General features: G+C 56.7%; 2 protein-coding genes across 4 annotated transcripts; one reads left to right on the forward strand and one right to left on the reverse strand.

Moving 5' to 3' along the window:
- Positions 1-9,371: 9,371 nt before the first annotated feature.
- Positions 9,372-12,432, reverse strand: LOC117437161 (nuclear envelope pore membrane protein POM 121-like). The gene is made up of 5 exons (XM_034070584.1): positions 12,362-12,432; positions 11,775-11,841; positions 11,145-11,269; positions 10,657-10,754; positions 9,372-9,537 (listed from the first exon to the last, which is right to left on the reverse strand). Exons 2-5 carry the CDS (start codon positions 11,821-11,823, stop codon positions 9,372-9,374), a joined length of 438 nt encoding a protein of 145 aa, XP_033926475.1. The 5' UTR covers positions 11,824-11,841; positions 12,362-12,432.
- A 2,282-nt stretch (positions 12,433-14,714) lies between these two features.
- Positions 14,715-23,900, forward strand: LOC117437130 (sperm-associated antigen 4 protein-like). 3 transcript variants are annotated; one of them, XM_034070466.1, is made up of 12 exons: positions 16,555-17,696; positions 17,926-18,032; positions 18,311-18,362; positions 19,078-19,145; positions 19,737-19,798; positions 19,996-20,036; positions 20,355-20,451; positions 20,953-21,037; positions 21,590-21,702; positions 22,259-22,426; positions 22,792-22,881; positions 23,669-23,900. In XM_034070466.1, exons 1-12 carry the CDS (start codon positions 17,584-17,586, stop codon positions 23,792-23,794), a joined length of 1,122 nt encoding a protein of 373 aa, XP_033926357.1. In that variant the 5' UTR covers positions 16,555-17,583; the 3' UTR covers positions 23,795-23,900. The 3 variants fall into 3 exon arrangements, with proteins under 3 accessions (XP_033926358.1, XP_033926357.1, XP_033926356.1); XM_034070467.1 differs by lacking the exons at positions 16,555-17,696; positions 22,792-22,881; positions 23,669-23,900 and adding an exon at positions 14,715-14,818 and having other exon boundaries at positions 22,259-22,760; XM_034070465.1 differs by lacking the exons at positions 22,792-22,881; positions 23,669-23,900 and having other exon boundaries at positions 22,259-22,760.
- The last annotated feature ends 188 nt before the right edge of the window (positions 23,901-24,088 follow it).

Genomic DNA, 24,088 nt, shown 5'->3' on the forward strand with positions numbered 1-24,088 from the left:
ACAAGGGGGGGGAGCCGCTGCCCCCCCCGGCCCGGGGGTAATGGGGGGGTCCCCATGGGTGACGGCAGCGCCTGGTTCAGTTCACCTTTACTGGGGGGGAGCAATAAATAACTTGTGACCCCCCCACCGTGAGCAGCGTCTGGTACTCCCTGGGGCGGGGGGGCACAAAGGGGTGGGGGTGGGTGTCCCTGAAGGGTCATTGTGGGGTTGGGGACCCCACATAACCCACAGTGGTTCAGTCCCATGGGGGGCTTGAGGGGTTGGGACCCCCCCATAACCCACAGTCGTTCAGTCCCATGATGGGGCGGGGTTTCAGGGGTTGGGACCCCCCTATAACCATTGGGTTCAGTCCCATGGGAACCCCCCCATAACTCACAATGATTCAGTCCCATCCCCCCCATAACCCACAATGGTTCAGTCCTGTGGGGGGGGTGTGGTGTGTGCTCAGAGGAACACGAACTCCTCTGCCCCGGAGGGGGTCGCGGGGGGGGGTGGCGTCTCCGCAGGAGGGGGGGCTCCATCCCCTGCACCCCCCCCTCGACCAGGGTGAAGAGGGGATAACGCTCGGGTGCTGTGGGGGGGGGCCAGGACCTGGATATGGGGGGGGGGAGGGAAAAGGGGGTTATAATGGTGGGGGGGGCACCCCCAAAACACCCCCCGCCCCCATAATGCGATGTGGGCTCACCCGGCTTAGCTCCTTGCAGAGCGCATCCAGCCCGGTCCCAGTGCCCACATAGAAGCCAATGGTGCAGCTGGGATCCATCTTCCCAAAGGGCATCTTCCGCAGGGATCTGCATTGGAATGACTGGAAAAGGGGGGGGGGGGTGTCAGGATAATTCCCCTCCCCCCAAAAAATACCCCATTGATGGGATGTCCCCGTCCGCCCATACCCATTACCTGCAGTGGGAAGTTCTCCTGCTCTGTATCCACACAGGACTGCAGTAATGGGGGTCCAGGTAGAGCAGAAAATCATCTGAAGATGGGATAGGGTGAATTAGGGGGAACCCCCATATCCATGTCCTGGGGACACACCCCCCCCCAATTCCCATATGGAACCTTGGAAGCCGATGAAATAAACGGAATTCAGGGGTTTGCCACCGATGATGCCGAGGCAGGATTCCAGCTTGAGCTGGGGGGGACGACACACACATTAAGGGGGGTATTGGGGTGCTGGGGGGGGTTATGGGGGTGCAGGGGGTATTGGGGTGCTGGGGGCCATTGGCTGCTGGGGGGCCATTGGCTGCTGGGGGGCATTGGGTGCAGGGAGGTTATGAGGTGCTGTGGGGGTTATGGGGGTGCAGGGGGTATTGGGATGCTGGGGGGATATTGGGGTGCAGGGGGCTCATTGGGTGCGGGGGGGCATTGGGTGCCAGGAGGGTCACTGGGCACAGGGAGGTTATAGCGTGCTGGGGGGATTATGGGGGTGCAGGGGGGCTATGGGGGTGCAGGGGGGGTAATTGGGGTGGAGGGGGATCATTGGGGTGCTGTGGGGGCTATGGGGGTGCCAAGGGATGACTGAGATGAGCTCTGAGGCAGAAGCTGTTCCCTGTGAGGGTGCTGAGGCGCTGGCACAGGGTGCCCAGAGCAGCTGTGGCTGCCCCATCCCTGGCAGTGCTCAAGGCCAGGTTGGACACAGGTGCTTGGAGCAGCTGCTCCAGTAGAAGGCATCTTAAGCTCCTTCCAAGCCTCAGTCCTCCCCGTGAGCTCTTGGATCCCACCGAAGGCTTTCCGTGGGGAAGAGAAGCCCGGGGGCTGTGCTCCAGAGGAATGGGAGGTGAGGGCGCTGGGAAGGGGTGTCTGTGAGCAGTGAGAGCTCACTGGGCTCTCTCACGGGGGGGGATTGTTGAGGAGGAAGCCAGCAGGAGTCTGCTGCCTGTCCCATGTACGTGATCCTCATAGGCAAAGGTACCATTGTTATCTTTCATTGCTGGAGGTTTCCAGGCTGAAAGGAAAAGGAAGGAACTTTACTCTTTCCAGTTTGTCCTTCCCCAAAACTGGGTGTGTTTTGAGACCTTCAGCTTTCCCTGAGCAGGGAAAAGGCTGCTGGTGCCTTTGCAACAGCTGCAGGAATCTGGGAACCCCTCAAGGGTAAAGTTGCTGCTGTGGGATCCCCAGTGCTGCTTCCTGGGCTAGGTCTACTCTGTGCAGTGGGAATACCTCAATAGCACAGCTCCCACACCATCCTGCAGTACTACAGGGGGTCCCACAGCCCAGCCATCCATGCTCCCTATGCAGGACGAGCTGATTTTCATCCATCCAATGGATCTCTCCTGCTGGAGGGTGTCCCGGAAAGGGACAGTGGCATCTACAAAGCAACTGTCAACATGGGAGATAGGGAGAGCCTGAAAATCCTGCTGGAAGTCCTCAATCAGTAGTAGCTAAACCCAGGAGAGCATGGGAGGAAAGAGCAGGTAATGGGTGCAAGCAGGGCAGGGGCATTACCTGACTGTTGATGCACTATCAGCTTGTCATGAATGGAGACATCAGCAGGGAGACTCTGGGAAGAGGTTCCCAGCATGTCCTGGGGGAGCAGATTTGGTGCTGCTGCCCAAGGAGACCTTCCAGGCTGTGACAGAGGCTCCATCCTGGAAACACAATTCCCTCCCTTGCTTTCTGTTGTCAGTGCAGGCAGGGAGGGACTGGGGCAGTGCTGTGTGTCAGTGCCCGCTGCAGAGGGTACCTGCAGCACTTCTGGAGCCGGGGGGTGGCCAAGGAAGCCGTGGGCAGGATTTGTCCCAGCTTGGGCATTCCATGGACCACAGCTGCAGCACAAAGCGCTGATTCGACAGCGGGTGACAAATGAATCCCATGTCCTGGTGACAGAAGCCCCATGGAGCAGCAGAGCCACCCTTGCTGGGCCCTGCGGTGCTCTCACTCTCAGCTCCTCGGGTTTGTGTTTTCCAGGTCTCTCCTCTCCCTTGCAGGATGTGCTGAGGATCACGGTGGTTGCTGTGGTCTTTGCTGCTGTCTCAGCCTGGGCACTGATCATTCCCATCTGAATGATCTGTCTGAAAGGGTCTGGATAAGTGAATCCAGTCAGGGCACCTGAACCCTCATGTGGTTTGTGTCGGGAGGGACCTTAAAGCTCACCGAGTTCCGATCTTCTGCCATGGGCAGGGACCCCTTCCACTGGAGCAGCTGCTCCAAGCCCCTGTGTCCAACCTGGCCTTGAGCACTGCCAGGGATGGGGCAGCCACAGCTGCTCTGGGCACCCTGAATTTGGGCTGATGTTGGTGTTGAAGTGGGATCCGCTTTCCCTGCTGACAGCCCCATTGCCTCCCTGGGCACTTCTTTACTGTCCCTCTCATTCCTGTCCAGCCTGGGCTGGTGGCAGGACCTGCACTCACAAAGTCCTCAACACTCACTCCCAGCTTCTTTCCACCCTGGGTCCCGAAGCTGCAGCTGCTTTGGGCTCCTCTTCTCCCCTGTGAGGAGCAAGGGTGCACGGGCACTTGGATAACCAGGGGGAGGTTTCTCTGAGCTCCATCATTTTGCCACCTTCCCTCCTCTGTCAAGTTGCTCTTGGTCACACTGCAGCACTGGAGCCATGAGCCACAGCCATGGGCCAGCCAGAGCTACAGGTGCTGTGCTGAAGCTGAGCACAGCTGTTGATTCTTCACCCTGGGGCTGGTGTTCAGAGAACCTTACAGCATCTCTTCTCTCCCCATTCATGGCAGGTGGGACAGATGGAAACTGAGTCACGTTTGTGTTGCCCGATGAGGACCACATGCTTGGCAATGCCCTCCACTGCATGGTCATGAAGAAGTAAGTGGAGTCTCCACAGCCCCTGGCACCACTGGGGGTTCCTCTGTCTCCTCTTCTGCCCTTCTTCTCACTAAGTTGCATCTCAGTTGCTGCTGGAACAAGGCAAAACTCCCTCTGTGCCTGCCTGTTGGAGTATGAATATCGGAGCTGGTGCCAGAGGCAGTATTAGTATAATAGGTAGCTGGTACCTACCCTCTCTCTTAACAGGATTCACTTTCTCCTTGTGCTGTTAGCCCTGAGAGCACTTAATCGTCCTTGATGAGTCTGAGGAGCCTCACCTGGGGCCTCCACACACACCCTGCCCCCAGGCTCAGGAGCTGCTCAGCTCAGGGCTTTCAGTCCCTCCTCAGCTCTGTTGTATCAATGTGGGTCTTGAGCTCAGCCTGTCCTGAGCTGTTGGATGCTGAGCCATGGACTGACCTCCTGACCCAACATCAGCCTCTCCTCATTGTTGTACATTGTACATCTGCTTGGTGGTCATAGGTTTTGTCTGACCCTCTTTACCCTCCCCTGACCTGCAGATTGTCCTCCTGGCCTGGCCTCGGACCTCTTTCACCCCCACAAGCCTGTGTGGTGACCTGGACCCTTGGCTGGCCCTGGCTACCACCTCTGCACCCACCTTACTCCCTAGCTTGGGTGCTGTGGGACAGGGCTGGCCAGTGAGTTCTCTGCCTTATTGGCTTACAGCTCATGCTCCCAGCTCCCCATCCCATTAAGGAGCAGCCAACCCTCACTGCTCTTATGGTTAGTGCAGAGGAAATGGAATGACAGACATGTGGCAGACTTCTGAATGTCTTATGTGGCTCTGTGTAAGACAATGTGCAACTCTGTAAGTACAGGTGGTCAGGCTGTATCTGTGTCACCTTCTGGGGCAAGTGCTGTCAGAAAAGAGGGTAGGAACAGCCAGTATGAAGCAGATTGATCATCTGTAATGGTTGCATCAAGATGCAGGAATTGATGCTGGAAATTAATAATCCTGCTGCCCCCATTAAAATGGCTTCATTCTGATTTTATTGAACTGGGAGGCACTGGAGGTTTGTGAAGACTCACTGGGAAGGCTCAGAAGAATTCCAGCAGGAAGTTCAATACATCATCTCAAATGACAGTCGCACTGCAAATGCCATGGGAATTCTCTGATAGATCATCAGGACAAGAAAAAGAGCAGCGTTCTGCAGCTCAGAGAGAGATGGAAGGGTGTGAATAAGGTTAGAGGGGGTGTCCTTTGAACACATCCCTCCTATAAGACCCTCAGTCATATTAGAGATGTTCTGAGCCCCAGCAGGTCTGAGGTGGCCCAAGCCTCTGACTTCCCTGAGATTTGCTGTGGATTGGCCTGGGTTTCACTGCTCTCTTCCCCCCCCACCCTCCTGCAGCCCTGATGTGGAGTTCTGTGGCTACTGCATCACACACCCCTCTGAAAGCAAGATCAGCTTCTGGATCCACACCAGAGGTATGGGGTGTGCATTGCTTTCATGTTCAGAGCCCTTCGTTTGTGGAATCCTCTCTGCTCATGTCAGGTTTCCACCATGAGTCATTTCAATAAAGAACACCACTCTTCTCCCTCTTCTCTGCAGGTACTGTAGTGCTGGGGTAAGGTAGATCTGCTGTGTCCAGGCAGAGGTGATGGGTGCTTCATCTGCCCCTAAATCAGCAGCAGTTTTGGAAAGCCAACCCCGAGTGTGCTGACATACAGAGCTGCAAAGAGATCATTTGCTTCTGCTTCTTCTTGCTTGTCTGGCAGCTTTGGTCATCAGGCTGTGAACCAAAGCTCTCTTGAAAAGTCTGTGCTGTCTTTTGACTTGCCTCCCAGAGGGGTCTGTGTTCCCTGTTAATAGGCAGCACTGACAGCTCAGAGCCTCAGGCCATCACTCACTCCTCTGAGCACACCAGCCCCTTCAGCTCAGTCCACTGCCCTCCATGTAGGCTCCACAGCTTTGTCTGCTGCCGCAGGAGGACAGTGTTATTTCCTTCCTTCCTTATGGGGCTCTTCCCCTGAGGATCAAGTCTGTGCTTGGTGGCTCTTTCATTTCCTACAGATGAGTAGTGCTGAGGCTGTTCTTGCCAAGGGAACCCCTTCCCTGTGGGGCTGCCTGCAGGCTTTGGCTCTGCCCTTCCTGCACCATAGCCTGGGCCTGAGCTCAGCTCTCAGGGTGCTGATGGTGAGCTGGTAGGAGGGATGTGTGTGGCGTGTGCCTGGTGTAAGAACCTGTTCCCATCATAGGGGAACAACTGCACTGCCCAGAGCACTGAGGGAGAGGGCCACCAACCCCTTTGGACACCACTGACCATCTTCTTTCCCAAAGGGACCCTTCCTGCTGTTGAGCCATATGGGTGTTTGCTGACATGTACTCAACACCTTTGAGGTGAGACTATTCCTGAAGAGTTCAGGGGCTTTTCTGTCTCTTGGTCTCAGAGGTGAGAGGAAGGAGCTGACAGCTGTGTTGTAGGCATGAAGAACCTGGAGTTATCTCAGCCTTTCTCTGCCTGACCTGCAGCATGGTCTGGCTTCCTGTTCCTTGGAGTGAATGTAAAGCTCCGTCACTTCTGAAGGTACCTGGAGCTCTGTCAGAGCTGCTCAGGGTCCTCTGCACTGGACAGAGGAGCCACAGCACAGAGCAGAGTGGTGGCATGGGGTGTACGAGCCGCTCAGGTGTGTGCTGTTAACATTTGTTCTTTGTTCTTGCTTGCAGAGGAGTGTGAAGGAGCACAGGGCCCATATTTTCACCCTGCCTGACAAACCATCCAGATGCATTCATCTGTATTGAGACGGAGACAAGCTGGCACTGCAGCTGATATGAGTCACTGCTGGTAAGAGTTACAGAGAGGTTTGATCTCTGCACATCTAACAGATAAAAATGATCAGGTTTTAAAAACACAAGTTGTACTTTGCTGGCCTTGCCTCTGTGGTGATTGGGAAGTGCTGGTCCTGCACAGCTACCCTGCTTGCCTGTGTGTCTCCTGGGGCTTCATGCTTGGTGCTGCAGCGATGGGTGGTTAAGGATAGATTCTGCTGCACAATGTTGATAATAGGCACAGATAAGTGGGAGAAAAGAAGCGGAGGGGACACACTCATAGGTGAGAAAAGAATAAGGATGTCCTCCTTGGACATCTTCCTGCCACCCAAAAGCAGGCTGATACTTGTTAGGAATTGAAATGGAAGGACCTAGGCAAAGAGGTAGGGTTCAAGTCTCTTGCCTTAGTGAAGCAGTTAAACTGATAACGGATTTCAGGGGTTTAATTGAAGTTCTGCCCAAAGTTCTCGAGCCTTTAGTAAAGGAGTGAATTTAATACTGAATTGTTCCCAGTGTGATTTGACAGCATCATGTGGCACATTGGTGATGAGTTGCTGCAGCATTTTCAAAGGAAGTTCAGGAATAAAAGATCCTATTTTTTGTGCTATTTCTCTCTGCAGTAAGCAGCAAGAAACCTCCTCTTTGTCCACTCCTATGAGGAGCAAGTTTGATCCTTTCTAGAGCGGTTCTCATTGAGATGATCTTTGTGTGAAATTTTCTCGCTGCCTCTTCCTCAGTGTCCCCTTGCAGCCGATGTGAGCTGTGCTTCACAATGTGCTGCAGGCAGGGAGCAGCAGCAGGAGTCCTGCAAGGGAGGAGCAGTGGTTGGTGGGCTTTGAGGAGCAGTCATGTCCCAAGCAGAAGGGGTGCGCGTTGAGAACGGGTAAGGGGAAAGGACCGTGAAAAGCTGAGGCTGAGTGAGCAAGAATGGTCAGGCCACGATGCTCTCCAGGGGTAGTGGATCGGCTCCTGACGTTTCAGGCAGGTCCCAGTGCATAAAGGAAGAGTTTCCCTGGGACTTGACTGAGTGGCCACTCCTCAGGCAGCTGCAGCAGCTGATAGAGGTGGATTAAAACCTGCTCGTCCCAGTACACGAGCAATTTTGGGTTAGGGTTAGCATTAGGGATAGGGGTTAAGTTTAGGGTTAGTGTTAGAGTTAGTGTTAAGGTTAGGGGCTTTAGAGTTAGGTTTAGGCTTAGGGTTTGGGTTAGGTGGTAGGGCTACGGTCAGGGGTAGCTTTAGCTTTAGGCTTAGGGGTAATGTTTAGTGCTCGCGTTAAGGGCAGGGATTTGGTTAGTGTTAGGTTTAGTCTCAGGAGTTCGGGTTATGTTTAGTGTTCTGGTTAGGGTTAAGTTTAGGAGTTAGGGATCGGCTTAGTGGTTAGGGTTAGGGTTAGGGATTAGGTTTTCGTTTAGGTTGAGTTTTAGGGTTAGGTGTAGAGTGAGTTTTAGGATTAGAGGTTTGAGTTAGGTTTAGCGGTGAGGTTTTAAAGTTTGGCTGCTCCATTGTACCCAGTTTTCGCCCCCATGGTGGCACTTGGTGATGGGGCAGCCAACCTGGCCCTGCCTGTTCACTGTCATCTGATCTCAGAGCTGCCCCCAGAGCATCCCCAGGGGCTCCCTGCTGCCTGGGCCTGGCCTGGGCTGGGCTGGGCTGGAGACTCCCCATGGCAAACACCGACTCAATACAAACCCCAGTGTGTCCATGGGACAGCCAACAGAAGGCTTCCAGCTCTCAAAACTCAGGTCCTGCCCTCACAAGCCAAAACATGAATCAGCTGCCAGCCTCCATCAACTCAGCTTGGTCATCAGATGGGTCATTGCTTCTCCTTCAGCTTTTGCTCTGCAAGTAAGCTTCTTGACACCTAGTAAGCATGGCACAGCTGGTGGAAACACCAAGCAGTGCATCGCACCCACTTACAGCTTGGTCTCATGTACTAACCCAGCCCTGGCAGCGGGATCTACGAGCTTTGTTTCATTCCTCACATCACAAGATGAGGAATGGGGAAGCAGGAAGAACCATGCCAGTTAAGTGGTTTCCAGCAAGGCACTTCTGTAAAGCAGTTTTAACACAGTACAACTGTGATCATGAAATTCGCCTCCGTGACCAAAGTGTTTGGTGGTTGTGCATTAAGCAGCAGCTACTTGGCCGTAGACAGAGCAGAATCCAAACAGCTCCAGAAGTACCATGCTTTTAGTATTAGTGTAGGGAAGACCCAGAAGCAGTTTCTGTCTCTCCACTGTCCATTCCAGCACATTTTTGCAGTCCTGCACTGAAATTGCCACTGCTCAAAGCAGAAGCAAAGTGGAGGAAAACCAGTGAAATAATAATAATAAAGAGCAATAATAATAATAATAATAATAACTGTTGTTTGACCAGACAGCTGTGTTTGAATAAATATAAATAACAATAAACCAACAAAACAACTACAGTTGAACAACAAAAGAACAATATTAGAACAGTGAAGAACGAACATAGAACAATAAAATCTCCAACGGATCTTCACAGCCGCGGACGTTTTGCTGCTGCTGGCCCAAAAGGCCACTCGGTGTCAGAGCGCTCCTCCTCCTTGGGGAAGAACAAAACCCAAAGAGGACAGGGTGAGCCACCCCCACGTCCATCACCATTTAGAAGCAAGGAGCTGCTGGAACAGCTCAGCTGTAAACCCAAAGTGTTATTCCATGAAAGAACATTGAAGTATTTGTGGTTGGTCTGTAAATTCAGACTCCACAGAGTTTGGTTCACCCCATGCCGCCCTGGGCGCTGCCACCCAGCACGGTTTCTTGCTGGTGGCAGAGAAGGGGCCTGATCCCATCACTGCGGTCCCGCCTTGGGGCTGCTCTGGACCAGGAGCCCCGCAGCTGGGGGGCCAGCAGCACTGCCATTTACTGATGGGAATGATGGATGCCTGCCTTTAGCCGCTTGAGAGTTCCCTGGGTCCTGGATCTTGCCCGCGTCCAAGAGGCAGGGCTGGATGAACCTGCAAGCACAAAGGTTTGCTCAGGTCTCTGCAGCCGTACTCTGAGCTGGCACCGGGGCTACCACAATCCCTATCCCAGGGGGAATGGAAGGTTTGACATCCCCAGAGCCCAGCAGCCACCACCCCAGCCGGCTCCTACAGCACAGCCTGGCCCTTCCGCCATCCCCCAGCCCAAGGGGACAACACAACCCCTCAGCTCCTCAAGGCTGAAGCACCAACTCCCTCCCTACCAGGGGAAGCGATGCCTTCTGCAAGGCCTGAGGGGAGCTGCCCAAAGAAGGGTGCAGGAGTTCCAGGAAAGCAACACACCATGACCAGGCTCAGCCAAGGAGGAAGAGCCTGGCCTTAGGGAGCTGGCAGCACCCACAGGAGCCGATGCATCCGCTGCATCCAGAGGTGGCAAGCATTTCAGATTCCCCTCCACCCTCCGGGGCTGGGGACTGGGGCAGCGAGTGAGGGAAGAACCTTCCCTTGGCATGGCAAGGCTCTGCACAGCCCCAGCACCAGCCCCTCAGGGCTGCTGAGCCCAGGCAGCTCAGCCAGGTCTGGCAGGAAAGCTGCTGCCTAAATCTAAGCCTGCCCTTCAGCCCCGCAGAAGCCCCGTCCGCCCCGACTCACCTCCCAGCACGGGCGCGCTCCCACGTCTGGGCTGGCTGCTGTCAGGAAGGCTGCTGGGGCTGGGATCGGCTTGCCCAGAAACCACCCATGCTGTGGTCGCAGACGCTGCCCATGTGCGGCTGGTACCCGAGGAGCCCTGGGCGATGGCTGTGCCCAGGGATGTACCTTCCCCACTGGTGCTGGGGACCTCATCTGCTGGGAGGGAGCATGAAATCAGGAGCCTCAACTTGCTGGATGGGACTGTCCCTTAGCAGAGCCTCCCAGCATGAACAGCTCTGGCCCTGGGGAACCCTGCACATCACCCTGGGCACTGCAGGGCACGAGGTCTCCTGCCCAAGCCTTCACCAGGCTCGAGGAGTTTCTGAGCCGAGGACCAGGCAGCACCGGCCCAGGAGCTTCCTCAGCCTTCACTGCACGGACACCCCCCTGCCCTGGCAGCCCCCGCCATGGCTGCCTCCTCCTTGCCATGCCCTTTACATTCCCACTCTGCCCTTACCCTACTTTTGCCCCAGCAGTCGGCACAACCGCTGCTGCGCTGCCTTCCTCTCCTCCTCTATGATCTCTGCCGTGATGGGGTAGCCAGGGTCAGGCCCCGGGGGCTGCCAAGAGAGAGCAGGAGCTTAGTTCCTTCTCAGGGAAGCCAGCAGAGCCGCTCTGAAGGATGTGTGGAAGCAGCTGGTGCCAGAGCCGGGAAGCCGTGGTTCTGCCACAGCCACCGCAGAGCTCTGGTTCCCATTCGTTTTGGCCCCCAGCTTGGTGCTGAGGGCACGGCACCCTTGCCCAGCCAGTACCTGCTCCAGCAGCGGGCAGCACAGTCACGCACAGCCACCACACACTGGGCAAGGGAGAGCATCACTTCCCACTCAGCCAAGGATGAGAGCTCCTGCCCCAAGGCAGGCAGGTCAGCCTGCCCCCAGCCCTGCACAAATTGCACTGGGCACATTCTGTCCCCAGACGAGGGCAAAAGAGCCTGCAAGGCAGCGACGTACCAGCACCAGTGGTTCATTATCCCAAGGCACCAGCAGGCAGATGCTCCTTCTGCGTGGCATTCCGTTTCCCGGCGATGGTGGTGGGCTCGGGGACTGCTGCCGCTTCTCCTCAGCCCTCTCGACAGCTACAGGAGGAGACAAGTCAGCTCAGCTCCCAGCAGGGGTGTTTGGCCTGTACCAAGGGGGCTCTCCCTTCTCACTCCATTCTGGATGCCCATCTTGGAGGGCAGAGCCAGGGACATGGCCTTAAGCCATGGACAAGGCTGCGATGCCCTGGGACAGCAGCTGGCCACAAGAGATCCACGGGGAAGCTGTCACAAGAGCCCCTTGGGGCTCCACGGGCCAGCGGCCCCATCCCACCTCCACAGACACTCCTTGCCTGCTGCCCATTGAACCACAAACCACACAAACTGCCAGATGTGGCCACATCTCGCACTGTGCCACAGGACCCTATCCATGGTGGGCACACGGGGGAAAACGCCACTGCCTCAGCACCAGCATGTTCCTGGTTTGCAGGGGACACCTCAAGCTCACCCCACCTGCAGACCTGAGCTACCTCGTGTCTTGCAGCTGGCCCGCACCAGTGGCCCACCCAACCCTGGCACAGAGCTGGGCCCCACCTACACTCACCTTCCTCCATCTGCACAGCCCCGGCCGCTGCCAGTGGCGGCAGCTCCATCCTCGCACCTCCCGTTCCCTGCGCAAGCCAGAGAGAGCCAGTTAGGGTCGGGCCCTGCCCTGGGAGCAGGACGAGACCCAACACGCCAAGGACTCCCACAAGCATCCCTGCTGTGTTTCTTTGCTGTCTTTGCCAAAGAGCAGAGCTCAGGACAACAGCCTTGAGTCACCGCAGCAGCCTGAGCGTGGCTCCAGGCAGAGGAGCTGCTCCGCTCCCCTCCCCAGGGCCCCGGCTCGGGCAGCTCAGGGCAGCAGCAGGGATCCCGGCTGGGAGCCGCTGCTCCTCACAGAGCCCTGGTCGCACACCCCTGTCCTGCTCTTCCACAGCACCGCAGGGGAACAAGGCTGCAGGGACGCTCATCAGCACAACACCAGGGCTTCCCCACAGCTGGGTGACCCAGCAGCCATGGCTCAGGGGCCTGGAGCGTCCCGGCTCCGGTGGAGAGCACGACTTGGCTACTGGGAGGGCTGGGAAGGTGAACGCTTTCTTCCCGGCTGGCACCGACAAGTGGGTGCTTGCTGGACGAGCAGTACATTACCTTCCTGTCCACTCTGGCACCTCACAGCACACTCCTCTGCAGGACTGTGGGGACACCCCCACACGCATCCGCTTCTGGAACACAGGAAGAGACCAGCAGTAACTGATTTGGTCCTGGGGAGCACAGCCTCCTGTTCTCCTCACCACTGGGGAGTAAATCGCATCTCCCAGGCACTGGCTACCCAGCCCAGAGCCTCTCTTGCTTCAGTGCTGCTCAAACCCCCTCCAGAATGTCCATGGAGGGCAAGGTCTGAGCACCCCAAACTGGATCCACTCTGGGAGCAAGCGGCCCCCAGGCTCTTCATGACCGAGGAGGCGATGGGGAAGGAGGATGCTGCTGGCCCAGACACAGCAAACCCTTCCCTCCTGACCCACCCTGGAGAAAACCTTTCCCTGCACAGCTCTACAGCTCCATTAGGCACAACTACATCCCCCTCTCACACCTGCAAGCCCAGCCCAGGATGTGAGCAGTGCTCTATCCCAGCTCAGCAGGTGCATCCAAGTGGGAACCCAGGGCTCCCAGGCGCTGCTGCCTCCGGCTGAAAAGCTGTCAGCACAGCCAAGAGATTTTGTCTTCCCCTTTTCCCTGGATGTGTCCCCCCCGCAGAGGGCAGAGTGGGGAGAAGCCAAGAGCTGCGCGCTGGGCTGCGGAGCGGGGCTGGGCCCATGGCGAGCCCCTGGGCATCTGACTGTCCCAGCGTACCGGCGGCACAACGGTGCTGGGGCTGCAGTGCGGCGGCAGCGGGAACCGGCGGCACACGGTCGGTGGCGGCTCTGCGAGGACACAACGGTCAGCGCCACCGTTAGCGGCGGGAGGATCCGATCCCGCGCTCCCTCAAGGCAGCAGTGGCTGCACCGGGTGCTCTCAGCACAGGTGGTGCCTGCGGCCGAGCCTCCATTAGAGTCCATGGGGACAGGAGCCGTGCGGGCCGGCAGGACCGTATCGCACACCAGGACCCCACTGCGCCCTGCACTGATCCCAGCAGCACCACGCAGGGCAGCACCACAGGCAGAGCTATGGGCCCAGCACCGCCATAGCAGCACCACCCATGTCCTTATCCTGCCCATATCCCTGTGCCACCAGCATCCCTGACAACTGGTGTCCCTGTTCCACCTGCATTCCTGACAACCCGTGCCCCTGTGCCACTCATGTCCCAGAGAACCGGTATCCCTGTGCCACCTGTGTTCTTATCCTACCTGTGTTCCTCTGCCACCTGCATTCCAGACAACCAGTGTCCTTGAGCCACCTGTGTCACGGTTCCACCTGTGTCCTTATCCCACCTGTGTCCTTATCCCACCTGTGTCCCTGTGCCACCTACATCCCTGACAACAGTGTCCCTGTGCCACCTGTGTCCTTATCCCCCCCCCATCCTCCCCCTCTCTCACCCGAGGCAGTTGCCGTGGGTCGGGGCGCTGTCCCTGAGCCCGACTCCTGTGGCCGGGCAGCCGATCCTGGCCCTGCTGAAGCTCAGGCACCGGCGGACCCGGGCCCATGGAGGTGGGAAGCGGGCACTGAGGCTCGGCCGGCAGGGGGTTGGGAGAAGTCGGGGAGGGCGCTGGGGGGGCACGAACCGTGCGGGAGGGCGCCGGGCCGGAGGGCGCCTGGCGGGCGTGCGGGACCGCAGCGCAAACCAGGCCCCCCCCGCGCCCAGCGCCGCTCCCAGCAGCGATCCCTGCCCCAGGCAGCTCAGCAGCACTGCCAGCGCCAGGGGCAGCGCCACGGGCTCGGCAGCGCCATCGCTTCCGACCGCAGCGGCAACGGCCACCGGCCCGGAACGCGGGACCTCGGCACCCGCCGCCTTCTCCAGCTCGTGGCCCTGTTCCACCGCACCCCCGTTCCAGCTGCTGCTACTGACAGCCCTGGGCCACCCGCGGCCCTGACCCCCACTGGCCCTGGGCCACCCCTGTCCTTAGCCCACCCTCGCCTCTGTGCCTGCAGCTGCCACAGCCCTGCTGGGCCCTACCAGGCAGGCACCACGGCAGGGACCGTGACATGGACCCCACAGAGCACCATTCCCCTGAGCATCTCCCTGCCCATCACCCCCACGGGCCAGCTCAGGGGCACCCGACTTCCCGGGAGGGAGGGGGGCACACAGGGAATCACACGTGGGAAATACGAATTCACTTCTCTGAACAAGATAACAAGGTTTTAGTCAGGGACAAAGTCAATAAAGCAAAAGCAAACAGCTCTGGGTGCGTGACTGTAGCCAGAGGCGCAAGTGATCAGTATTTGTTACAGGTTTATATACTTGCACAATTCCATCAGTCACAGACATATTCATAATCCCTGCATATACGCAGGGAACATTAAGTCCAGTAATTTAGTATCAAACACTCCCTTGCCGCCTTCCAGGTTTTCTGCTCTTGCAGGGCCTTCCGCAGAGCCTGGATGACTCTCCCCCATGACTGAAGATGTTTCCCACTACCTGAGGACATTGTCTCCTCAGCTAATGCATGAGTACATTTATCCCATGATTCTGGGTGGAGAATATCCACCGGTTGGGCAATAGCCCCAATTTTCACAAGTCTCTCAACAACGAGAGTAAAATCTTTAGGTTTACAATCAATATCCCACTGCTTCTGTAATTCTGATATGACCTTCACAAGAGCTTCCATCCTCCTTGCGGGTCCGGGAGCATCCTCCCTCTGCCAGGCTGGTCCAGCCGCTCCGGCCACCGTTCACCCGTCCAGGCGATTCCCGACCCCCTGTGTTCCTGACTCCCGGGCTTCCCGGGTTCACTTGGGTTCCCTGCTGTTGGCCTCCCAAGTGTCCGCCAGGTACCTGCCTTGCAGCTTCCTGGGTTTCGGCACCAGTTGTTGCCTTCGAGAGGCGTGAGGACCTGGTTCAGGAACAGCACGACGGCCCCTTGGGCCGCTCGCTCCAAATGCTCACAGACACCAATGTGGTGGACGGCAAATGGCGTTTATTGAGAGAGAACATGGTGTTATATAGCCTAGGTTTACGATGTCGTTTCCGTCTGCTTGCGTCGTAAAACTGGTATCATCACCTAAATGCTATTGGCTACGTGGAGAGGGGTCTTATCTTTCCGTACAGCACGGTATCTTCCGGCCACCAGGCCCTATCTGCCTACAGGTTACATATGCCTTTACATCACATTGCCTCTAATGAATGCTGAACACACATCATGAAGGTTTGTAGTTGTATGGGTCAGCTAAGGGGGAGTGCTCCACGCAAAATAAATCAACCATATGTGAATGCCATCTACATCTGATTCACTCATGGTTGGTCCAAGTTAAACTTGCACTGAAAAAAAACTTTCACTGTTCAGGCAGAAAGTGTTTTCTACAGGGCTTACAGAGCAGATTCTTCCCAATCATATGGCTACTGGAATTAACAATTGATAATGTAAATGCTAACTCAAGATCCACAGTTTCTGTCAAGATATTAGGACATATCCTAGCTTAGCCTCCAAGTCAGTGCTTTCAGGGTAACTTATTTGCTACAGAAGGTTCCAGATTGTGTCTACCACAGTGAAGAAAGTGGCCAGATGATGGTAAAGACTAAAATAAAACAGACTGATTGATGGTACAGGTGAATCCCAAGTCATTCATGCCAGACCAGTAAAGGATCACTTGCTGTTGTTAGGTTTTTAGGAATACCACCATGTTGCAGCACCATGTTTTAAATAAAATCCGTCAGGCAATCCTCACATGACAAGATCAGCATCACTTTGGTATCTCTTTGGTATCCCTCCCAGGACTCCTCCTTGCCCTCCCCGAGAGCCCCCAGGGCAAAGCCAGACTTGGCAGAGACAGCAGCCCTGGCAGCAAGCCCGGCCTAGGCCCAGAGTCACCCCTGCCTCCAGCATGGCTTCAGCCACCTTTGCTGACATCAGTCCAGCTTCCTGCACGAGGCAGCTGGACATGCAAGTGTCCAGGCATCTGGGGGTGGTGAAGGGGAACAGACAAAGGAGCCCTGACAGCCACAGTCCTATGGTGTCTGCCCACTGCTCCAACACAAAAGCAGTCTCCAACAGCCCCCAAAACCAGATCCCCCTATCTCCCAGTGCCCCTCACCTCCCAGCACTACCACCTCCCAGTACCGCCTGCCTCCCAGGACCATCTTTCTCCCCAGGACTCAGAGCAGGGGTCTCTAAGCAGAACTGTCCCTGCCCCCTCACCATCCCTTGGGTAAACTGGGCTGGCAATGATCCCTCTTCCTGGGGCATGAAGGATCCCGGGATTGGGGAACAGTGGGAGGTGGGAGGACAGCTGCAGTGTACTGGCAGGTGGGGATAGTGCCGGGTGACTGGGATCTTCAGTCACGAGAGGCAGCGGGGAGCACTGGTGAATGCTGGGCACTGGGAGATGAGGGTTCGGCTGGATGGAGTGCTGGGGTGGTCACAACGCCCAGCTACAGCCCACCCCATTTCCCATGCACTGCAGGCCCCTGTCTGGTTCAGTCCCCAGCCATGGCCTCCCCAGTGCAGACAACAGAGCAGAACATCCCCTGCCCTGGCCACCAGCCTGCCACTGCCTGGGGCCACCATACCCACACAGATCACTGCAGTCCCACTCTGCAGAGCTGCCTCCAGGTGCTGGGTGCCAATGACTCTGTCCCCAGCAAGGCTCTGGCTGCAGCCGCCTCGCTGGATGGCACTTAGACACTGGTCACCCAAGGCCCTTGTCCCCAAGGGATGTGCCTTCAATGCCCTCATCCTTGGCCAGGCCAACTCTGTCCCCAAGCAGGATGTGGCCATCCGGAGGGACTCGGAGAAGCAGACGCTTGTCCACAGGCAGCCACTTGGAGCTAATTGCAGGGACAACAGAGTTCCCATGGCAACAGGAGAGATGTTTGTTCTTGTCATCCCTCCTCTGTGTGTGTGTGGCTGAGAAGCTGTATTTGCCCAGGGCCAGGAAGTGCTGGGGTGGTCACAGTGCCCAGCTCCAGCTCACCCTGTTTCCCATGCACTGCAAGCCCCAGTCTGGTCCAGGCCCCGTGTTGCCCAGGGGAGCCCAGATGCAGCCCTGCTCAGCCCCACTGTGACATCAGAGCCGCCGCTCTTGAGTCAGAGCTGGGCACCCATAAAGCGCTGTGGGGCAGGGAAGGAGCCCACAGCTGCAGGTGACTGTTGCCCTGGGCACGGATCCTCCTGTGGAAGGGCAGCGTGGAGCTGGTGCTGGAGCCGGTTTTGCCTGAGGAGCCCTGACTGCTGAAGCTTAGGAGGAAGAGCTGAGCAGGGAGGCTGCCTGTGCCCAGAGATGGCAAGGAGAAAGGCACCACAGAAAATGGCCTTAAATGTCTCCTTGGAGAGGGAGACTGACCAACGGTCAGCAGGAGAGGCTGGAGGGCAGAGCCACGGCCAGGGGAGTAGGTACGAAGTTGGCTGCTCGTGCATGGGGCATCAGGCTTGGACAGTAGCTGGGACGTGGCCTAATACAGCCATGGTCATGGATCAGCACGGGGAAGCTGACGGACGCTTCTGCACAAGAGCCCTGTGCGTTGCCAAGCTCCCTTCTGGTGGGCCTAGGCTGAAAGCATGGCTTGCTCTGCCAGCAAGCACTGCGAGCAATCGGCATCTTCTTTTCTTCTCCCTCCCGCAGGAGCCTCTTCACAGAGGTGGAGCTGAGGAACCGCTTTTCTCAGCCCACTCCCAGCTCATCCGCTCGAGGGCCACCAGAGCCTCATGGCAGGGCCACAGCGCTTGCAAGTAAGCTCAGCACTGGTTCTTGCTGTGAAGTCCTTGGGGTGAGCTCAGAGAGCTGCACTGTGCCCCAAGTCTGGCACAGTCACAGGTGGCTGGAGAGATGCAGGCTGCCCTCCTCTTCACCCCAGAGAGGTGGTGCCTCGGACTCGGTGCTTGCCTCCCTGCAGGGAGCCAAAACACTCTTGGCTGAGCAGCCTGGAGAAGAGACCTCGAGAGAGGCCTAACTCCTCTCTGCTTTCTTTGCCCGGGGATGGTCCTCAGCCTTGTTTGCATTCCGGCAGGTACCCTTGCATCCCTGTGGAGATCCCTGCTGACCATGTGCATCTTCACTGGGTATGTACTACCCTGTTTCTGCTGTTGGGCTTTTGGGGAGGCGGTAGCCTCATGCTGCAGGGGTCAGGGTGCAGGGAGGGAGGGGGTGAGAATTGGGCTGTGCTGCCGGCTGTGCTTCAAGCAGTGGGGACTGCTGCTGCTGCCGCCAACTTCTTCCTCTTCCTCCACTGCAGGCTGCATCTTTGCTGTAAAGCAAAGATGGGGAAAGGAATATGGATGTACTGCATGTTTCTGTGTTGGGCACGGGGAGAAAGGAGATGTCTGAGGGCCAGTGCAAGCAAAGGGGAGAGCAAGGGGTGTTTCTCAGCCAGCTTCCCACTCTCATGAGCACTGCTCGTGTTGTGGCCATTCTCAGGGAGAGCCAAGTGTAAAGCCCCTGGGCAGTCTCACTGCCACACATTTGCCAGAGGCCCAGACTTGGGTCATGGTGGCACAGACTGCTGTGTAGGCAGACGCAGGGGTGCAGAGCCGCAAGTCTTGATTTGCTCAACCTCTTTACTTGCTGGGAGTAGTGAGTCCTGGAGGTTCTTTCGGGGAAGAGCTGCTGCAGTTTGGAAAGGTGTGGACAGAAAGTGTTCCTGTTGGGCGCTTCCCTGGCAACCGTCTGTCAGCAGCAGGCTTCCAAAACAGTGGCTTTCCTGCCTGGCAGTGGTAACCCAGCTGGTTTGCTCCAAACCTGGCTCATTGACAGACATGGGAAACTGTCCTTTTTCAGGCAACAGATGGCTGTGCACAAGAAGAGGTGCTTGAAATTCATTGTCTTCTTGCTTCTGATGGTTCTTGGTGAGTCTGCGTGAGCAAACGTTTGAGAGTGACAGCCTGGTTGTGCTGGATGCCAGCTTTGCTTTTTGGCCCATGTGTGGAAACTCGCATGGTCCAAGTGCTTCTGGAGTACGTCCTTGACGAGGACTTGCTTTCAAGTACCAGTAAGACTGGTAGCCTCCCAGCCGTGCTGCCACACTGGCCACAGGACCAAAGGGCTTGCTTAGTCTGCGAGCCTGCGAAAGAAGGGAGTATGTATTTCCATGCCTGTACTGGGGGATACCCAGAGGGGCTGTGCAGGGTGACTGATGCCCCTCCTGATACCTCTCCTGGCTGCTGCAGCCTGGTCTCGGGGCTCACAGGAGCAGTAAGGGGAAACGGGGAATAGCTCTGGCTCACCGAGCACACCTGAAGCTCATGGCTACACAATGCCCTGAAGCCTGTGGTGATGGCTTCCGGTCAGAGGCACGTCCTCTCTCTGCACCCCATGTTGCTCACCTCCTCAGCTTACCTGCTGCCCCATCCACAAGGCAACCAGGAGGAGACCACGGCACTGCAGGGATCACTTGCAACCCAGGTCAAGTAACTGTCTCTCGGTCATGTCAATTGCAGCTGGTGTTTACTGTGGGACCTCACTGCCGGTGTGGACGATGCGAGCAAAGGCACAGAGAGAGGTTGGTGACCCTTTGGGACAGGCAGCTCCTGCAAGGGAGCATTGCTGACAGTGGCTGGCTAAATCATGGGCTTTTCTGTGTCCACGAGTGGCCCAAAGAAGCAGTAGCTTTTGCCGGGGCTTCCTAGGGAAGCCTCTCCTGGGAAGCCCCAGCAGCTCTGGTGGTGAATACTCTAATACAGCATTTTTCCCTTTCAGGATCTGTCATGGGCATCCGCAGCAGAAACAAAGATGCTGAGGTAAGAGATGTTTCCTGAGCTGGAATTGGATCTGTGCAGAAGCATCAGCCAACCTGTCGTGGTTTAAGCCCAGCTGGTAACTCAGAACCATGCAGCCGCCCCCTCACTCCCCCTCTTCTCTCTCCCCCTGCTCCCCGAGGGATGGGGAGGAGAATCCAAGACATGTAACTCCCATGGGTTGAGAACAGTCCAGTAACTAAGGTATAACACAAAGCACTGCTGCTACCACAGTAATAATAATGATGAAGGGAATGACAAGGGAAGAGAATACAACCGTTCACCATCCGCCGACCGGTTCCTGCTTTCCTGTTCCTGCAGGAATTTGCAAACCACTTGGACAGAGCAAACCCAAAAGTTGCAGCTTGTGCTGGAGGAGTTGGCTCAGCTGAGGGTGGAGATAAGCAGTTGGAAGAAGGTAACCCTGCATTTTGAAGAAGGCTCGGCTGGGCAGAAGCCCCGAGGAAGCACTACTTGGGATTAGTAGTGGGCTCAGCTTTCTGAGCGCAGCAAGCCAGCCTTTGCCAGGGGATAGCTTTGGCACTGCCCAGGCCCTTCTCTGGGGCCAGGTTAAGTGGTGCTTCAGGCAGTGGGGGGGCTTCCAACATCCTTCCCTTGGCATGGGCACCTCCGGCTGCTCTGGCTGGGCCCTGAGCAGCAGTGAGACCCAGACCCACTTCCATAGCCAGCCATCGTGGACATGGCCTGAGCGTGGAAGGTGGGAACAAGGGAGTGAGGACCCCATGGCCGTGGGCACAGATGTTGTGCTCGTGGCTCACATCAGCTGCAGTCTCTCAGCTTACTGGACAAGGCTTGCCTCGTGTTTCTGACATTGACCCTTTGCCTTTCTGGGTGCTGGTAGCCATGCTGAACTGCTGCTGATGTGCTCATTTTCTGTGCTTGTTTGTGTCTTTCCCAGGAGAGGCAGGAGGTGAACCAGGCAGCACTGAAGCTGGCTTTGGAAACCTACCTTGAAAGATATGACTGGGCCCTGAAAAGTTCTGGTATGCACACAGCATCCCATTCTCCTTGCCATGTGCTTGTCTGTAGCACTCCCCAGAGGAAGATGTCCTCCAGGTTCTGCTCTCCAAAGCAGGGGAGCTGAAAGCAGGGGACCTTCATGAGGTCCGAGAGCAGGTCTGTGGCAGTGGCTCTCTTGGATTCCCTCCTGGTCCCACCTCTGCACAGGTGCCACTGGCACTGCCCCCCCCCCCCTCCCCATTCCAGGGCTGATGGAGGGGCTCCCTTCCTCATCACTGTATTTGGAAAGGGAATGGAGGGGTTATCCTGTATTGTCCACACAGCAAAGCAAGCCCTTGGCTTTGGTCTGCTGTCATTCACCAGCACCCCCAGACCTTCTGCTTGTGGTGCTGAGAGGAGCAGACACCAGGCATATGGGTGCTGTCATGCTGCACAGCTAGGCACCCCTGCCTGCATGGAGATGAGGAGAGGACTGACAGACATGGAGCCATCCAGCAGCATCAAAAAGAGGCTCTGAGCACAGCGTCCTCCTGGTCTGTGGCCTCTTGCAGTCACCTGCTCTCCCTTCCTTACAGGTGCTGTCGTTGACATGCAGAGAACTTCGAAGACATATGACTGCAAAGACAATTGGGTGTGCAAGGTTGTATGGTTCTTCCACACTTTCAACCCTCCTGATACGATTTTAAAGGTATGGCAGCAGAAATCACCAGTGCATGTTTCCTTCCTGCAAAGCTGGGGACTGACCTTAGGGGTTGTCCTCTCAGTCCAATGGTAATGCTCAAGCCCACAGTGCTGATCTGTTGCCTGAATCCAAAGCTTGAGCTCAGGCCTGGGCTTGATAGAAAGCAGTGGTTCCCCTCCGGAGGGGAACAGAGCTCAACTACTGCATCTTGCCCACAGTCCTCAGGCACAGCTGGGGGAATGACTTACTCCCTGGTGACCTCATTTCCATACTCACCTCTAACAGTACTTTTGTGGGGTGGGAGGCAGGGGGTCCTCTGCAGAGCCACTGGGCAGAGAGCTGTATCTGTAAGGCCCTGACTAGGCTGGCTTAGTGACAGGTATTCTCCTCTTTCCATAATACTGAGGGGCTGCTGCTTTTGTCCATTTCCTCACACGTGCATCATTTGCAAGCTGGAATAGACCCCACAGACACACCAGCACCTGTGCTTCAAGCTACAATGAGCAGCTGTGTTGAACTGAGCATGGGCTCACGTTTCCTTGCTCTCACATTCTGATTGCAGCCGGATGTGTCGCCAGGAAACTGCTGGCCTTTACAAGGGCAACAGGGCCAGGTGGTCATCAGGTTGCCAGCACGAGTCCATCTGACTGCTGTCAGTGTGCAGCACATCTACAAAGAGGTCTCTCCATCTGGGACCGTCACCAGTGCCCCCCGAGACATGGCTGTGTTTGTAAGTCTCTGCTCCGTGCTTCTGCCTGGCATGTGGCCCCCAGGAATAGCGGTGACTGGAACTTGCTTGCTCTGTGCATCCTTGGAGGTTCGGGTACTGCTTTCTCCTAAGCTCTGCAATGCACTTGCAGGATACTTCAGGGGGTCTGGAGGTTCCATCCCTCTCAAGACTCATTCTGGGGAGAGCACCTCAGGGCTCTTGAATAAAACACAAGGTGGAGACAGTGCTTAACTGCTGCTAGAGCCCCAGGAGAGGCTGAGTAGATAACAGCCCATGCAGTATGTGCTGATCCAGCACATACAAACATCCTCTTTGTTGGGACAAGTCTGAGCTTCTCTCCTTCCTCCGTGTGCTTTTCCCTGGAGGGACTGAATGCAGACAGAGAAGAAGAAACTCTCCTTGGGATGTTCGAGTACAACGTGGCAAAAGAGGCCCTTCAGACCTTCCCTCTGAAGGTACGGTCCATGCACGAGGGCAAGCTGCCCAGGAGAAAACCAGGAGTGCCTGCAAGGCCGTGGGAGGAAGAGCGTGAATGCTCTCTCCCCTGGCACAGGGGCCCAGAGCACTGCCCAGGAGGCCTGGTGGAGTTGGGAGGACTGAGTAGCGTGTGGTGGTGGTAGCAGCAACGGGTTTGCAAGGGCAGGGTTGTTCCTGTGGGAGCTTAAGTGCTGAGAGACCCCTGGTGCAGCTGCTGCCTTCAGCAGAGCCAGCTGCACACGTGGCCTCTCCACCAAAGCAACATCTTTGTGCCAGGAACAATAGGGATGCCTTGGGGGGAAAGCTGCCAGGGCAGCATTGTCACTGCACCCCGTGGCCTGCTGACAGGCTGGGCAGTGTCCTTTCCTCCCAGCACAACACTGCCTGTTCTCCTGCTGCCCTCACACCTGCCAGGAGGAAGGCAGAGAGGATATCGAGCACTTCATGGGGTTTCACACCAAGTGTCTCACGCATAGGAGGACCTCCCCAGCCTCTCTGTCAGCACGGAGCAAGCTGCAGAGGGAAAGGGGCAAAGGGAAGGAGGCGCAGTCCCCAGCAGGCCAGGTTGCACAGGGTGCCTTCTCCCTTCCCATTCCTCCGGGCTCTGCAGAAGCCCCGGTACCAGCAGTGAGCCTCAGATGCCTACAGCCACTCCTACCCACTTTTGGAAGCTTGCTCCTGAGCAGGAGCAGGGCTGGCAGGGGGAGAAACATCAATTGCCCTGTCACACTTAATGCCTCAGGTTTTTTGTCTCTCTCTTCACAGAACACACACAGAGCCTTTTCACACATCAAACTGGTTGTGAAGAGCAACTGGGGGTACCCAGACTACACCTGCATTTATCGAGTGCAGGTTCATGGAAAGATGGCAGAACCAGAAAACCTCAACTGAAACCAGAGAAGAAAAAGAACACCAATAAAGAGGAGGAATGGGGGAGGAGGGATCCATGGTTTGTCAGATCAGAGTGGTGTAGAAGATCTGTCTCCAAAGTAGGGTGTGCGGGAAGGTCCGCTGGGGGATGGGTAGAGCACCCGCAGACATGGCTACAGGGCAGCCTGCAGGCAGCGGGTGTGGGTCACCAACAGTCCTTGGCACAGCTCCTTGGGGCTGCCAGGGGCTTGTGAGCTCTCCCTTTTAATTTCCCAGTGGCGGGGCTGGAGGAGCATCAGATTCCCCACTGCACCA

Source organism: Melopsittacus undulatus, chromosome 18, assembly GCF_012275295.1.
Source record: "Melopsittacus undulatus isolate bMelUnd1 chromosome 18, bMelUnd1.mat.Z, whole genome shotgun sequence".
Taxonomy (NCBI): domain Eukaryota; kingdom Metazoa; phylum Chordata; class Aves; order Psittaciformes; family Psittaculidae; genus Melopsittacus; species Melopsittacus undulatus.

What these genes read in the sequence shown, in the direction of transcription:
- LOC117437161 (XM_034070584.1), bottom strand. Translation starts at nt 11,823, where the DNA reads ATGGAGCTGCCGCCACTGGCAGCGGCCGGGGCTGTGCAGATGGAGGAA. An exon ending in GGCTGTGCAGATGGAGGAAG is followed by an intron (nt 11,270 to 11,774) that starts GTGAGTGTAGGT and finishes CTCCTCCTGTAG; the next exon opens with CTGTCGAGAGGGCTGAGGAG. An exon ending in ATAATGAACCACTGGTGCTG is followed by an intron (nt 10,755 to 11,144) that starts GTACGTCGCTGC and finishes CTCTCTTGGCAG; the next exon opens with CCCCCGGGGCCTGACCCTGG.
- LOC117437130 (XM_034070465.1), top strand. Translation starts at nt 17,584, where the DNA reads ATGGCAAGGAGAAAGGCACCACAGAAAATGGCCTTAAATGTCTCCTTG. An exon ending in AGATAAGCAGTTGGAAGAAG is followed by an intron (nt 20,452 to 20,952) that starts GTAACCCTGCAT and finishes TGTCTTTCCCAG; the next exon opens with GAGAGGCAGGAGGTGAACCA. An exon ending in CTGGGCCCTGAAAAGTTCTG is followed by an intron (nt 21,038 to 21,589) that starts GTATGCACACAG and finishes CCTTCCTTACAG; the next exon opens with GTGCTGTCGTTGACATGCAG.